The 16952-nt window shown below is 40.5% G+C and overlaps 1 protein-coding gene across 3 annotated transcripts in view; it reads left to right on the plus strand.

The window, feature by feature from the left end:
* The first annotated feature begins 5282 nt into the window (after positions 1 to 5282).
* Positions 5283 to 16952, plus strand: part of USP46 (ubiquitin specific peptidase 46) — a 30453-nt gene continuing 18783 nt past the window's right edge. For 2 of the 3 annotated variants that reach the window (XM_013949523.2, XM_013949522.2), the window contains exon 1: positions 6881 to 6975. In XM_013949523.2, coding sequence (XP_013804977.1) covers positions 6895 to 6975 — 81 coding nt within the window. In that variant the 5' untranslated portion in view covers positions 6881 to 6894. Of the gene's footprint in view, positions 5791 to 6880; positions 6976 to 16952 lie in introns of those variants that run through there. The other variant, XM_067298060.1, reaches the window with a different exon arrangement.

Genomic DNA, 16952 nt, shown 5'->3' on the forward strand with positions numbered 1-16952 from the left:
GTAAGTTAGTTAAAATTAGAGCCTGTAGAATAGAGCAAAAGTAATAAATAAAAACTTTGGAGAAGAGGAGGGCAACACAGAATTGTTATTTCCTTTCCAGAGGCAGAAATAGCAATACATTTCTGTAAGGAACTTAAGTTTTCAGTTATTTTTGCTCAGTGAGTCTTTTCTTGTTTGGTAAATTCTTGACTTCTCTGACTAAGGTTTGGTCATTTTTTTTCTAGATGACGCCTAATGGTTGGAACTTGCATAGCATTTTTCCCAAAGTACATTTTGTATAGGTAGCAGAAATGCCAGTAAAATTAACTAGTAAACTTCCTTGCTAAACAAGGTACCAGATGATAAAGAGGCCATACTGCAAGCTTCTACCTTATGGAAATGAGGGAGTATTTTGAACTGAGTAGTGTGTCAGTGAAGGTCAATATTAGGTAAACCTGTAAAGCTGTAGCCCAATATGCAAAAGTTCTGTTATTGTCACTGTTCAAAGTTCCTAATTTATATCAGGAATACAATTTTATGACATATAATTAAGTAGGAAGAAAAAACAGGAGTAAGATACTGTGAGATAATCACACCTATAGGTCATTACCAAACATCAGATTGGCTGTAAAGGCCTAAACAGCCCATTCATAGAATAAACTGTTTAATGGTTACAACCATAAAACTATTAATCTCTTTTATCTATTCAGCCAGCTTTTGGAATATTAGACATCAATATAAATATATTCTGCCTTTTGGTTTTCAAATCTGACATTTAACTGCAAAAAATGAAGTCAGATGCTATAACTGCATTTTGTTTTCTTTCTTTAAAATAGAAATTTCTGAGGATAAGGAAAAGAAAAAATAGTATTCCTTCTCTGCCAACTAGTATAATGTCTATATCAGCAAAGCTAGGCTAGATAAAGAGATGAATTTAATGCAAAGTTTCATCCTCTGTGCTTTCATATTCAGTAGGTGAGAGTACAACTTGCTAAGATTGTAAAGGTGAATAAAAAGCATAAGCATATTTCAAATCAAGAAAAATGACTTCTCAGATCATTTGAAAAAGATGGGTAGATGCTGCTGTAAAGCTGATACTGTCCGAAAGAAGAATAGTGATTCCACAGGTTTTTGAACTAAGGGCCCCAGTAAACCCCCCCACTTTTTTTTTTTTTTTTTTTTGTGGATCACCATCAATTTTTCGTGGACTACAACCTGCACTTACCATTAGGTGTAAATAGAGTGGGTTCCATGGACCATGTATTATGGCCTCTCTGCGTGGACTAAAAATTGGGATTTGGCATTGTGGTAAAGCTCCCAATCTGCAGTTCTGCAATGGAGGCCAAGCTTCATGGAAAATATCTGTTGGTAAATTCAGGAAGGGATTAGCATAGGATTTACTACTGTCTTCTCTGTTTCTTGGCTTTTTCCATAGGAAAGCACAATTGTTTAACTTTTAAATAGTCCCTACTTACCCGAGTTGATATTACTTTGAGAGAACTAAGAATAGAGTCCTGAGAGCTGATCTCAGAACTATTTCTCTGCTGAAATTAACGATGGACTATACTAAAAATGGATGGCCTTATGGAGACAGAGTAAGGTCAAATAGCTTTGGTCCAGTATTTACGTATCGTGTAATTCGATTGTGTTAGTTTGCAGAAAAATAGGAGAATATCAGATACCTTTCTATTTCAAAAATAGAAATTCTACACTTTAAGAAGAGTGTGTTGCTAAAGTTTCCTCTTCTCAACTGAAATAAAAATTAGAAATTGTAGCCTCAGTATTCTATGCTATATATCTTTTTAGTCTTTCTGCTTGTATCATCTGCATATTTTTCATCCTAACAAAGACATATTGATGATTTTTATTGAGCATAAATAATGTGATGTTCAAAATATGAAAAGTTTCTAAAATTATAAACCTACTTTCAGTACTGATAATGTAATTCAGATATTTGAGTTCTCTTTCAATTCTTACTATGTATCCTTCAACCCCCCAAAAAACCTTTGGGTATTGTTTTAACTGCCTTTTCCATTGAAATGCTCTTTTAAACCTGAAAATATATCCTAAATTTGATTCTGCTCCAAACACTTGTTTAGCATAATTGACTGATGGTCACCCATTTCTGGACCATAGTTTATTACGATAAAAATATAAATGAATCCTCTGTGGAATTTTCTAAGATATCTGTAGAGGAAATGCAGTACCCTCTTTGTATTACAGAGTAAGCATGTATTCTAACCCCAGCTTTGCTACTAACTTTCCTCTGTAACTTTGGACAAGTCACTAAATTTCAGCTGCCTATTTTCTTGTTTTGTAAAATAGGCTAATATTAACTTGCCACCCAGTAATTTGATAAGGCCGAGTGAATGTTTGCAAAGTACTCTGAGAACTTCAGATGGAAAATGTTATTGAAGTCCAAAGCACTGTTAGCCAAAGAAGATATTTACTGTAGGTGCTTATTTTATGTAGTGAAATAAAAGTGTTGAAGTATATAACCAGATGACCAAGACTGATCTAAAAGTAAATGCAGGAGACATTTTTTGACCTTTCAACAGAAATTATATAAGCACTCTTAGGTTATAAATAGCTCTTTGTTTTTCTTCTCTTTGTTTAACACTGAAAAGAAACACAGGATTAGTTGTTTGTTATGAAAAGATAGGGTAATGCTTTAGAGTGGAAACAATTGTTCACTGTTCTTTTTTTATACAGTTCCTATAATGTTAGGAACTTGCATTTGTTGCTTTTCTTAGCACTTTATCTTCAAAAAGCTGCAGAAATAAAGTTTCTCTTTCTGAAAATGACAACACCAGAAAAAAAAGAAAACACACACTAACCCATTTCAAGTATGAAAGTTGCTTTTCTCTTTCCTGGTTTGATCTATGACTGAAGAACAAAAAAGTCAGTGCTAAACTTATTGTTAAATTGACACATAAACACTTGTGTATTATTTCCTATTTTTATCATAAATCTTCAAAAATAAGACATAACACAAATATGTACACCCTTAAATGAAAGACTCTATATAAGCTTTAGGAAAATGACATTAAAATCTTCTGAAGATGATGTATGCATGCATATATATCTGTATGTGTGCATGTATATGTGTGTGTGTGTGTGTATATATATATATGTATGTGCTTTATATTTCCAAATATGCTTATTTTCAACAATGGCCATTTCCTTGGACAATCAATAACTTGATTAACTAACAGCAATTTGTTAACAGAAATGTTTAGCAAACAGAAACTCCTTGAAGTCTTATCCTGAAGTCAGGTAATTGGGATCAACAAGAAAGCAATAGTATGAAAATGACGCATACCTTTTTTTTACTTTTTTTGTGCTCCTTCTTGTTATGTTTTCTTTGGGTTTTGTACTATGAGAATAATATCCTTCACATTACAATGTACTTGAAGTAAATGGCTTTATTAGTTACCACATTTTGTTTCTTTTCAGTTTTTAGTCACCTGTCAAAACCATTCATTTGCTTTGTAATTTTTTCACTGAGAGCAAGTACGATCCCTTGCAGTAAATTGGAATAAATGAGGTGCAGCAAAGAGTACAGAATTAGGCTGCCTGAATAAAAGGGATTTGTTTAAGAAACAGCCATGATGTAGTGTTGTCACTCTCCATAGGCTACTCCAAAATGCAGTGGAGACTGAGTCAGGCCTTGATTGCTTCAGAACTGAGTCTGGGGGTGGCCAGTGCTAAAATGACATCTCAGTTTTAACTCCCATTTCTCTTGATTGTATCAAGAAGACATGTGATATTACTCATAATTCAGCCCTTGCAGTTTAAGCAAGTTAAACACATGGAGTCAAATTCATATACAATACAAGACCATGAGTGTAATAGAATTACACAAAGGATTTTTTTTCTCAGTGTTACTTTATTTCATGGTTCTTTTACATAGCAAATTTATGAATTTAGGGAGCAAATGCTTCTCAATTAAGTAGTTTAGCAGACCTTGTGACTTCAGTCCATTACCTACAACAAATCTTCAAGAGAGATGTTGGAAGTACAGGTTCCTCCATGCTCTCTTCCAGTTACTGAGGACAGAAAATTGTGTCTCCATAACAACTCAGTTTTGGGTTTCTTTGCTGAAACTGTCAACAGGATGCCAACTAATGCCAAATTTGATATCTTTTTTGTGCTGTGGGCACTTGTCCACGATGAACTGGACTGAGGCCAGCTATCTAACAGTATTCTCAGGATAAGAATTCATCTTTCAGATGCTGCTGGCTGGTGCTAGATTTTCATTAGTAATCATAGGCCTTCTCTTGCAATCCAGGCTCTCAAAAAATTTACTGACTTTGAAATGTTTTCTGTAACTCATGTGGGCCAGGCTCTGTAGACCAGAATGATTATATTCTAGCACTGTGAGGTGAAAAGTGTAGCCAAGCATGAATTTGCCATACTTTCAGGTGTTGTTAGGAGAGATGCTTATAGAGATGTTAGCAGTTCTTCTCTCTCTTCATCTGAATGATTTCCTCAGCATAGGGGAGGAAAATACACCATTCTTAAGTTTCTGCTGATAACAGCAATCTCTGCTAAAGCAGAGAGGAATTCCAAGATGAGGCATTGTCCTAGCTGAACACCATTCTTGTTTCTCCCAGACACTTGCTGTGCGGACAAGAGTTAGCTATTTAACATCCTTGTGCCTATTACTGCATGTTTTAGATTTAATACACTTCTGCGCATACCTTGCAGAATGGCATGGGCCTCAATTTACTTGAGCGTTTTGAGGATGAACTGAGATTATTGCATTAAGGGTGTTGTATATGTGCCAGGCATTGTAAGCTTGTGAGCTAGCACTTGAGCTCTAGTATGTAGCACGATGTGGGGGTCATGTTCCCTAAACAACATTTGTGATGGTAAATATCTGCATAAATGGCAATGCAAAGCACCAGCTATAAGCAGTCAGTTAGATTCCTGCCTTCAGTTCTGGGATTTGAAAGTGCCCAGGCTCCTGCATACCTAAAGTTAGGTGGAGGGAGCACGTCCCAAAGCACAGTGCTGCTACCACCGTTGAACACCCGTGTGTTCTTGCCTGGACTCTGCCTTCCTGTCCTTCGTGCAAATACGATTGCATATATTTAAAGAGACGTGAGTTTTGCAGCTCCGTGGCCCCTCGAGGCCTGGCGGTCATCGCTCCCCGGTCGCCCCGGGGCCCGCGCGGCGGCGCGCCGGCAGCAGGGCCCGGCCCCTCTGCGGGCAGCGGGGGCAGGAGCGGCCCCCCGCGCCCCTCTCCTGCCGCAGCGCATTGGCGGCGGCGGCGGCCGGGCCCGCGGGTGCCCCGCGCCGGTCACCGCCGGCCGGCCCTTCCCAGCGCTGTCACAGCGCCTCGCCGGGCGCTGCGCTGCAATGGAGCGACGAGCAGCGACGGCAGCCGCCAGGCGAGGAGGAGGAGGAGGAAGGGAGAGATTAGCGCGGTGCCGGCTGGCGCAGAGGCGCGGCTGAGCGCTCCGGCGGGAGACCGGGGCCCTGCGGACCGCGCAGACGGAGAGGCGGAAGGAGCGGAGATGCGGCTGCTCTCGCCGCTCTGCTGAAGCTGCCGGTCGCTCGGCCGGAGGGGAGGCAGGCAGGTCCTTGCTCCTGGCTGCTCTGCGGGCGCCAAGGGTGCCTGTGCAGCCCCCTCCTCTCGCTTTTATCCCAGCCCCGGAGCAGAAGCCTCCGCCGCCGCCCCCTCTCCCTTCCTGCGCTCTTCCCACCATGAGCGGGGCTGTTTTTACCTTATAAAGATGGCGGTGTGGGATCGCTGCAACCTTTAGACTAATGACTGTCAGAAACATCGCCTCCATCTGTAATATGGTGAGTGCCTGGGGCAGGCGTGGCGGGCCGGGGCGGGGGCGGCACAGCAGTCCCTCCCGGGTAGGCCCTGCTGGGGCCGGCGGAGGGGCGGCCGGGGGCTCCCCCCCGGGGGCGCCGGGCAAAGGAGGCCCCCGCATCGCGGCCCCGGCGGCGGGGGAGCCGGGCGGGCTGCGTCGGGACGTGCCGGGGCTGCAGCTCCCCCCCGGGGAGGGGCGATGCCCGGGGAGTTTTCCCGGAGCAGCGCCGGGAGCGGGCCGGGAATGCCGGGCCGGGCACTCGGTCGGTCCGGAGCGCGGCTGGCCCCGGCCTGGCCCCCGCTCACACTCGTTGCAGCCGGAGCCGCAGCCTGCCCTTCCTCCTCCTGCCCTTCCTCCTCCTGCCCTTCCTCCTCCTGCCCTAATAATGTTGCGAGAGAACCTCAAGTTCGTCTCTGAATCCACATCCACATGAACTCAGTGGCCCCATTTAACCCTCCCAGGCTGGCACCCTGTGATCTCATGTGACCAGGAGCTCACTGGGTTACACAGACAATGAGGACACTTGTTTAGATGTGTGGCTTGTTTGGATGCTTTTGGATCCGGATGCCAGGTACCTGTTCTAGGAAATCTTTGCTTTAGAGTTAACATCAGGGTTTCTCTTGCACCTCATGCCACTCAGAGGACTGCTGTTTGTAAAGTACTCTTGAAGCACTTAGCTTTCTTTAATCATAGACTAGGCAATTAGGAAGAAATGAGGAAATGTTAATATTCTGTTTATGTTGGGACTTTGCCACTTTCATCCCCAACGGAAGATGAAAGGACACTTCCTTCACTGTGTGCTTGGGTCTAATTTTAATCTTGACTCTACAAACTTGGAGCATCTGACATTTTGGATTTTTAAAACTTTTTGGTGAGGGAAGGGAGAGCTCAAAGTATGCCTGTCAAAGGGGTTTATTAATACAGTGAGACAGTAACAAACTTGTCCAAGGCATGAGAGAGTGCTAAGCACCCCAATGCAAACAGAACAGGAACTTATTTCCACGCATTTTGTTGTTTTAGTCTGTATTTTTCCCCCTTATTTCCAGGTTCTTCAAGAGCAGCTACATGCAGTTGCCAGCTTCCCTCCATGTGGTGCCCCAGCATGCCCTGTGCTGGCGATGCCACACATACCATTCATCTGCCCTGGAGAATGGAGCCTACCTCTAGGGTAAGGCAACACACAGCCCCAGAGGTCTGGCTCCTGCGGGGTCAGCAGCAGTGGTTTGGGGGCGGGGGGCACAGACTGTCAGCCTCCTCCCCGTCCACGTCTCCAGGCTCCAGCTTCAGTAGGCTTGTTCTTTCGTTTCCTGCCAGATGCCAAGAGCATCCTGCACGCAGTTCTGACGTATACCTCAGTCCTTCCTTTGAAACAACTGCTCTGACACACAGAGAGGGAGGGCTGGATTTGGGCTTACAGTCAGAAAAAGAAATCCAGACTCCTTGGGGTAAAATAACTTGAGTTCTCAGCTTTCTTCACCAACAGTAAGTAGTTTTCTAAACTTTTCATTGTTCTTAATAGGTTTCAGTCCTCTGAGCCAATGGGCCAAGGATACTGCAAAGAAAGGTTTAGGAAACAGCATGGTACTGAGGAGAAAACCTGGGCTCAAACCTACCTTCCTTTTTAGGCAGGCTCCAGTTTCTATTGCTGATGAATGGTAGGTGTGATGTCCTGCAAACTGCTTACTAGAGCACCACGTGAAGGGGAGCTGGAGACTGTTTGATGGTTGTAAGACATTAATGTAGGCATAAGGTATTACAACCTCCAAGATTTCTCTCTTGCATTCTTCAGAGAGATGTACTCATAGATAGCATACTTCTCTCAAGGCCTGAACCAACCCAGAGCAAAACCAGTGATGTTGTTTTGGTGGTCTGCTGCTCAGCAACTGATAGTGTATCTTGTAAAAGTAACACCTGAGACACTGAGTGGCATGGTGATGCTAAAGGGAAGAATTAAGAGTCTCTGGCAGAAAAACTCAAGGTTCTGGCTCATGACATCAGTGCTGGTGACAGTGGGTGAAATTGTTTTAATGGTACCAAGGTTTTAAAGTTATGTATTCCTGGGGCTCTGCATAGTTTGCTTTCAGAGATTTTGTGTTATGCTGGTCACATTTAGTCTTTTCCGCATAATGATAGAGACAGGAAGTACTTTTAGGAAGAGCAAAGCTGAGATTTTCAGAAAGTTATAGGAATTTAGGGGCCTTTAAGAAAAACACAAACTATTGTAGTTATTGGTAGCACTGCATCGTGGCTCCCCTGTGAATGAGTCCATTTAGACGAGGTGGTGGGCTCTAGCAGACTTGATCTCAATGGACTCTAGAAGGACCTATGACAACTCTGCATAAGAATGGGACTTTGGAAGGTTAGAAATATATGCATTATATTTGCATAAAACTGTATATTTGCAGTGCTAGTTCGATTTAGGGCATCTGCAGAAATCTACAAAAGATATTAAATGCCAGATCTTGTTCCTGTACTATAACTTAGTACTTGAAGAACTGAACTACTTACAATTGATGATCTAATAAAGAATACCTTAATTCTTAGGTAATATAATGTATTTTGGTATATAGTGCAGCATGATAGTATTTTTTAAAGTATTTTAATGTAGTTGAACACAGTAATTAAAAAAAATCCTTCTTTTCCTCTTTTTCCTTTTGCGTTCCCTTTCCGTTTGAGGGAGTTTAGAGAGTTGTTTTTCCTAACCACTTTCCCCCCAAAATGGATGATGCCTGATTGGAGATTTTTTGTTTGTTTGCTTTTTGTGCTGATGTAAGTGTTTGTCCCTTGCTGAATGCAACATAGGTTTTCAGATTTCATTTCACAGGTTTTCATATATTTTCAGAGGCAGTCCTCTCTTGATGAAGGTTTTTGTTCTGTTTGTTTGAGCATTTTCATGTCCTGGAGGGGAAAAGTTAGATGAAATTTAGCTGGGTAAATATGGATCAAGAGAGTGTGGCTAGTCGGTGTTGTAGGATGTGTATTTGCTACCTAATTGTCTGCCTGAGGTCTAGTATCTCTGATTGTAATTTTGGTCTCCTGAAGGTGATGGAGATTCAGCATTTTCCAGGAGGAGTCAAAACCAGTGTAGTGAAGCAAGGGAGAGTTTTTAATTTGTTTGGAAAAGAAATACCTTGTACTGTATATTCACTAGATAAGTTCTCATATGCTGAAGCTGACACAGGAGGAGCTAGCCAGTAAGAAAAGAGATAGCACTAGATTAGCACTAGGCTTAGCACATGATTTGTAGTAAAACTTCAAACCCACAACTTCTAGAATTAATCAGCAGAACTCTTTTGTTTTCTTTTCCCACTTTTGTCCCCCTAATTATAATAACAGCACTATTAATTATTATTCAATGAAATGGTAAATGAGACCAAAGACCTAGTATTTGTTCTGCTTGGGGAGGGTGGGATGCACCTCTTCCTGAAGGAATCAGTGGGACTCTGATATGAGTACAGTGGCCACCCTCACTGAAGAGGGAGTGTCGCAAAAAGAGTGATGCACTTCACTCGTAAGAGGGAAGCAGCACTACGTTTATTGCAGTAAGACAGCGACTTAACAAAGTTCAATCGTAAATAAGAATGATTTAACGAGATTTGATTGGCAAGGTTCACTCAGTTATTTACTGCATGAAGGACAGGGTCAGATGCGTGTGCAACGGAGACCCTCCCGTTGAGTCACGAGATTCAGACTGGACCCCCTTGCTTTCTAAACTCCTTCGGAGAGGAGCCTGGGTGCGGCTGGATCCAGTCCTAGTCCCAGACTTGGTCAACGATTTATGTCTAAGGGATTATGTGCGCAATTAGTCAGAGGTATAACTCAGCAAAGGTTCATGAAGTTCGCAAAAGTTCAGCATGCTATTAATCACTTACCGAGGATCTCTTGCGGGTAAGGAATCTCTCAACCTCGAGGAGTAACCTTGAGAGGCATCCCTGCTCAAGGGGAGATTCTGCAGTGCAGCCTGCTGCCATGCAGGAGAGCTCAAGGGGCCTCTGGGCTGCCCCCTATTTATGGGGGGGAGATGACTGACTCATAGTCATATTTGCATACTAGACGGGCCTTAGTTGGCGCATGCTCCACTAGCCCCTACCTACGTGCTGTTTACAGGGAGGTCGGGTTGAGGGGGAGAGAGCACATCAGTGGGGGGGAAAGGAGCACACCGTCTCAGGGAGGACTAGTCCCAGAGGTGCTGCTCTTAATCTGTCTATCAGACACTGGGAAAGTTCACCTGCTCTGTCTGCACACTAGTCTGGCCACAGAAGGAAGTGCATGACAGGCAATCGTAAGCTCTGTCTACTGTATCAAATCAGGAATGACACAGTAGATGCGAAGAAGCATAGGATGCATTCAAGAAGCACTGTTTTACGTGGTGTCATGTAACTCTTGCAGACTCTAGGCAAAAATTAGGGATGTGTTTTTAGCCCCTGTACTTGCATTGAAATCTTCTTTGGTGTTGTTTCTCTGAGATAACCCAGATGACTCAAGTACAGAAAGCTGGTTCAAAGGTGGATAGGCATGTTGTCATTTTAAGATTGTTGCTTACTGAAATCCTCTGCAATGTGTTTCTCTGTTGATGAGCTCTTGATTCACCCTTGAGTTCAGAATTAAGCTCATGCTGCAGCTGTGGCCTAGGGAATATTACTGTTATGTGCAGTGTATGACATTTGAGCGTTTCAGAATGTACTGATATATATTTTTACAGAGATGGCTAACATTCCTGATGGACCATATTCTTCCTAAATTCCTTTTAATATTCTGCTGAAAACATATACAAATTTCCTCTTTCATAATTCTGTAATAGTATTTCAAACAATCTGATCCGCACTTCAAAGTGCTCTGTCAATTTAATAAACAGTAGATTATAAACACATTCAGATCTCCTCTGATACAAGGTATCATCTCAGATACCTCCCAGTTGCTTCTTGTAGTTGTTGTACTGGTGTCCTTTGAAGAAAAAGGTTCAGTACAGAAGTTCCTCAGATTAATTTTGATCTTTATTAATTGGGCTTTCTTGTTACCTGCTCTTCTCATGGTCTTTATGAGTTTCGTAATAATAGGTTATTTTCTTCAGGCTCTAGAACCAGGAGTTCTGTGAATACTGGGGAATTTCAGCTCTCATTTTAAAATGAAAAAAGGCTCTTAGCCATTCTAGAAATTATAGAGAAAAACTTAAAAACCTGAGAGGCTCTACCGTCAGGAAGCAAATAAAAATAACTATTTTTTTTAATGTTATGATTTTAGAGACTCATTACAGGATTTTTTTGAATACGGGGATTGGCAGGATGAGGATTCAAACTCATGGATATGGAAAATGTTAGATGCTAGAAAATGTGAAAATTCTATTGCTCTAAAAATAGTCAAATTCTGTTTTGTGCAATAAAAGTGTTCTTAGAGTACAGAATTTATTACTACAAATTTTAACTAGATTCATTCATATGGACACCCCACAGTACATATTTCCTCAAAGCTTTTAAAACTTATTCTCAGAAGGAAAGATTATGGCAGGATTTTACCTGCCAAGACAGTAAGCCAACTATCTGAAGATATATTTAGAATCATAAAGGACCATGAATTTTTATATCTGAAAAGATTAGTTGCAGGCAATTTAAGCAATGAAGTTTTAGAAACATAGTCTCAAGAGTGCACAATTTATGTACAACAGACAAGCTAATGCAATGCTGGGAAAATATAGAGAATGTGAAGTCTAATTATTGTAATGTCTTGTGAAGTAATGAGGAACTTGCAAGTACGACTGACAAACAGGTACTGGACTAACAAGCAGTAAGTCGGTATTCCATCAAAGATAAACAAAGGTTCACAAAAGACACTTTATGTGTCTTTGGACAGAGGAGGATATGCAAACTGGAAAACATCCAAATATATAATTTCCGATGTATAACCTGGGCTAATGATTGGGGCTTGCATGAATACTTTGTTTATGGCTGAAGTGATTAACATGTACCCCTAGTGGGTTAGAAGATGACAAGCATGATAGGACAATACACAATACCGTGCAAAGAACTTTTTGTTTCCTTTAGATGCATATAGTCTCTGACTTCAAGTTGATGAATTAAGAGCAGATGAGTGTTATGCTAAGTACCTTCATAAAGGAACCTCTTAATTACAGCTCCACAAGGCTGAGTGAGTCTGCTTCATGGAAGAGATGGGGTTGGAAGCAGACTCTGGAGCCTGTTTGTGGGAGGCGAGGCCCTAATGTGCCTGAAGAGCCACCAGAGTGTAGATCATGGCCAGCGGGAGAAGCAGTCAGCAAAGTTCCTTCTGCTGATCTTATTTAGCCTCAAAGATCTGTCCTTGCCTGGCTGTTTGGTAGATGCATTTCTGGTGAAATTGTGTACGTTTATGTAAATTATGTATCTTGGTACTGCTAGGGAAGAAATGGCCTTGCATCTCCACCATCAGGGCTCAATTATAAACATGTTCCTGGTATGCTCAGTCTTTGCAGAGAAGGCTGCCATGCTGACAGTTTCAAGCCAGTCATTTTTGGGTGTTGTATGTTGTGGTTATTTCATTTGATTTCACAATTAATCACCTATTAATGGTTGCATCTAAAATCTCCTGGGACAATACTGATTGTGGTGGTCTCAAGACCAAATTCCCTGACTGTCCATTGAAGTTCCTTTGATAAACCATAGAGTCATTAAAGAAATAAAAAAAAGAAACAGAACTGGGGTGCACCTCCACAGATCATCTACCTTGGCAGAAGGAATTAAACCTATGTTTTTTGTGACATGTGTCTAACTTAAAGACTTCCATTGGTGCTGACTTCGACATCTCTCTAGGCAGTCTAACCCAATGTTTCAATGTCCTTATAACTGGAAAGTTTCTTAATGTCTTTCCTGAATTTATATTGCTGTATTTTGAGCTTCCTACTTCTCATGCCATTCACCCTTCAGATGGAGAATAGACTAGTTCCTTCCTTTCTTTAACAAACTTTATATACTTGAAAATGTTCTAATGCCTCCCCTCAATCTTTTCTGCCTTATGCAAACCAACCCTGTTCAACCCCTTTTTATGGGTCATTTTTCTCTAGAGTTCATTTCTTCATGCCTTCTTTTGGACTCTCTCCAGTTATCTCTCTTTCTTGAAACCTAGCACCCAAACCTGGACACAAGGTCCTGTCTGAAGTCTTACCAGTCAGAAGTTAAACAGGAAGGTTACTTTAAGCACTCTGTAGACTCTCTCTGTAAGAATTTCATTATGTTGTCTGCATTTTCTTTGACATAGCACTGCATGGTTGATGCTTATTCAACTCGTAAATCACTATGGTCTCCAGCCTTTTTTTTTTTTTTTTTAAAGAAATGCTATCTTAGTCATATGTTTCCCATTCTGTATGTGTACAGCTGATTCTTCTCTTTATGTGCAGAATCTTGCACTTATCTCAATTGAATTTCAACAATTTCTAGAGCATTCCTCTAATTTGTCAAAGATCATTTTGAATTCTAAGGCTGTTCTCCAACAGCCCTCACAATTCCTGTTATCTTTAGATTTAATGAAGCTTTCTATCTTTTGTCCTCCAGGTTATCAAAGAGTGCTCCAGCTGGTGCAGCTGTGATGGAGTCTAGAAGGTGCCCTGTCCTTAGAATGCTCTGAGGCACCACATATGTAGTCTGGATGGCTCAGTAAAAAATGCTATTGAAGAAATGATATTCTGCAAGCAAACTTCAGTCTCTTTCACCTGTGAGGCCATCCTGAGGTTATGTGTTCTGAAGAAGGAAATTGGCCAAAAGAGAATGTAATTGCTACCTGTTCCAGCTAAGGCTTGGACGCCACTAGTCTAAGAACAAATAATTTGGGAATGGAGACAGACTGTATTGGGCGAATATTGAGTTTTGGTTTGGTAATAATCACACAAATTTAAAAGTCAGTATTTTAAAAAATTACTAATGAATTTAGATGCTGAACTTGTAACACTTCACTAGAACCTCATTTCCAATATGTGGTTGCTTAGTGCTTTGAGAAAATCAAGTTTTTTAAGTTATATAAAATTGAGTGCCTTAAATTTTTGGACAAAGTGCTTAAGTGATTCAGGATTTTAGGCCTCTCGGTTTTCATCTGTTTCTTGGTAACAACACAGTGAAAGAGCTGAAGTTATTTGTGGTATATGCATCTGTGATTAGATAGTTCAGTGCATCCAGCAAAAACCAAGTTAGACATCTCCTTTCAAGCTCTTAGAATTTGTTGTAATAATCAGAACACTCTTTGGAGAAATGTACAAAGATAATTTATTTAGATACAATGTTTTAAATTGCCTTTCTTTAAGAAATATGATGATACAGTGTTTTTTAGATTGTCAATATGCTTTTACTATCTGCTATGATCCCCTCTATTTTTATAGCACCCTCTCTTCCATCTTCTATTCTGTGGGAACAAGAACCCCAAGGAGCTCTGTAGGAGGAAGACTAAAGCATTTCTTTGCAGAAAAAAGCTCATCTGGCTAAATGAAATCATCTTGTGGAACTTACGTTTTCATGAAACTTTAAAAATTACAGAAACATTTCAACCTTGACATTTATCTTCTATGAATTTGGAAGGAGCCTATATAACTTTTCTTAAATAAATGGTTCTGTAAGGTTTAGATTATTCCCCCCTCCCCCCCCCCCCAGTATTTAGCAAAAGAATGCATCATTGCTACTTCTATTGTTAAAGAGATGTATTTCAAAAGGTGTATGTTGATCTTAGAAATGCTAGTCCTTATAAAATCCTTCTATTATCAGTGGAAAGAGAGAGGTCAAACTTTTTCAGGGGACTGTTCAGGCTGACTGAAACATGAACATGTTTTGAGACTTTTTCTCTCTCTCCAAACTACAGTGAATATCTTCCTCAAGCTAAAATTGGCCTTTGTCTCCCAAAATTTTAGACTTTTTTTTTACATGGGGCAGGGTGTATTTGTTTTGTGGAGAGCTGAGATGCTTGATATAAATTCCAACTTGCCTTTGTTCAGCTGGAATAGCTGGTTCAGCTATTCCAACCCCTGTGAAAGTTGAGGTTGTCCCTGAGGGGGGGGGGTCCAACACTGAAGACAGGTGATGTGTCTGTTGAAAACACTTGCACCTCTGCAGTGCAATATGGTATCTCTTGCTGTTTTCTTACCCTCTTTTTCTTCATGTTGCTTCTGGGAGCTGAGTTTGAGTTTTATTTAAAGTTGCTTCCTCTTCTTCCAGTTTTCCATCACTGCCATTTGTTGGCCAGGAGGCCTGCCACATCTTTCTCTATCTCCCTTTTCCCTTCGCTCCCATATGCTGTGTCTTCTGAAATTCTGAAACTCAGGATGCCTGGCCCTGAGGCCATTTCTATTTTTATTCTAACTTCTTTTCTACCAGCCCCAACGTCACCCTTAGTTTGTTTTAAGCTTTCATTTTCTCCCTCCAGGAAAATACTCTATTTCTAGCACATTGCTTTCACTTTCCTTGAATACTAAGACAAAATTATCTAGTTTGGATCTGCATATGGTCTGAAGCCCTTCTTTGTGGACCTGCCATCTCCTTTCACTCATCAGTTGCTCTTTATGTATTTATTAAATCTCTGTTTTCACAGTTCAATTTTGCATGTGTATTCTCTTATATTTTTTATCTTTTATTGTGACAACATGTCTTTGCTATTTCTTGTTTTCTATTTTATTGTTTGATGGTCACTCATACTGTGTTTCTGTTTATTGGGAGAATACCTTGATAGGTTTTCCACAGATGACTTAGGAAACCTTCTCATTTCTTTACTGGACTCATTTATTTTAAACCAAGCGCTTGCATATTTCTAGAAAATTAGTGCCATTTTTTTTATAGCTCTATCATACTACAAAGTCAAGTCTGATTTGTTGTCTCCTGGTCCTAACATGTTTCATATTCTCTCACTTTCATTTCTCATCTTCTAGACAATTATTGTATTTAAGTTATTTTGCTAAGATAGCTTAGTTTGTATTTCTGTGAGAAAAATCTGTTCTCATATCTTTCATTTCAGTAGGTTATTTATGTCCTTTTTCATGCCATGACTAGAGCTATCCTTTCTTCTAGATCATTGATGAAGAAGTCAGACCAAACCTAACAGACATATTTTTTGATATCTCAGTACAAACCTATTTTTTGGCACTGCACCATTGGGAACATACGTGGAAAGTGTCTCCACATATGGCGGATCCAAGCCTTTTTTTCTGAGTATGTCAGCTAATTGACCTTTTCTGTAACCACCTGAACTGTGGCATCGAAAAGGCACAATACCTTGAGTCTTGAAGACAGGAAGCCAATTATTCTCCCAAAAGCACATGTAAAATTTGTAATAACTATATAATGCTGTAATTTAAAGGAATTTATGACCAAAATAGGAGACAATATAACAGCTACAAAAGGTTCCCACAGTTCTCCATGCTTGTTCCATATTTGCAGATGAATAAGACAACTCTCCTTGTCCCATTGAATTTATATTCTTATCTGATTTAATGATCAAATCTGTTGACTTTTTTTCCTGCACTGTTGTTTTGTATACATGCTAAAGTGCAAAGGAACAGGAGTTTTATACTTAATCTCTTTCATGTGGTGCAAAGCACAAGTTAAACTCTTCACTACATTATCAGAAATTGCAGCTGAAATGAATTCTGTTTGACCTGACCGTAAGTCCTAGAGAAAAATAACTAGAGGAAAAAATCCAGGTCACATGGCCTGAACACTTATTGGAATGATGATATGGTAGAAGTCCTGGTTTAGTCCAAATTGACCCAAACTTGGCTAAGTCTCCAGCTGTCTATCTTTGCCATTTTATAACAGTATGTTTAAAAAAATACTAAAGGTTAAATCCTGATTGTTGAATTTAATGGCAAAACTTCAAAGAAATCAAAGATCACTAACACCACAGAATACATTGTAGGAGGAGTTTCCATGTTCTCGTTCCCATGGGGTCTGGCCACTACAGTCACTTGTTGCATTTCCTTCATTAACGTGTTCTTTTAAGAAGCAGCTATGCTTCTTTGTTATCTCTGTACACAGGTGTGAATTTAACAGTCCCAGATTCCAGTTTATTGAATTACATCTCTGGGCTCTCCTCAGTTCAGGGTCTGTGGCTGCCCTGCAACTCTTGCTTTTTTTTTTTTTTAATGAAACTACAATATATTTGGCAGTGGTAGGATATTTCTTCTAG

The sequence above is a fragment of the Apteryx mantelli genome, chromosome 5, assembly GCF_036417845.1.
Source record: "Apteryx mantelli isolate bAptMan1 chromosome 5, bAptMan1.hap1, whole genome shotgun sequence".
Classification (NCBI taxonomy): Eukaryota; Metazoa; Chordata; class Aves; order Apterygiformes; family Apterygidae; genus Apteryx; species Apteryx mantelli.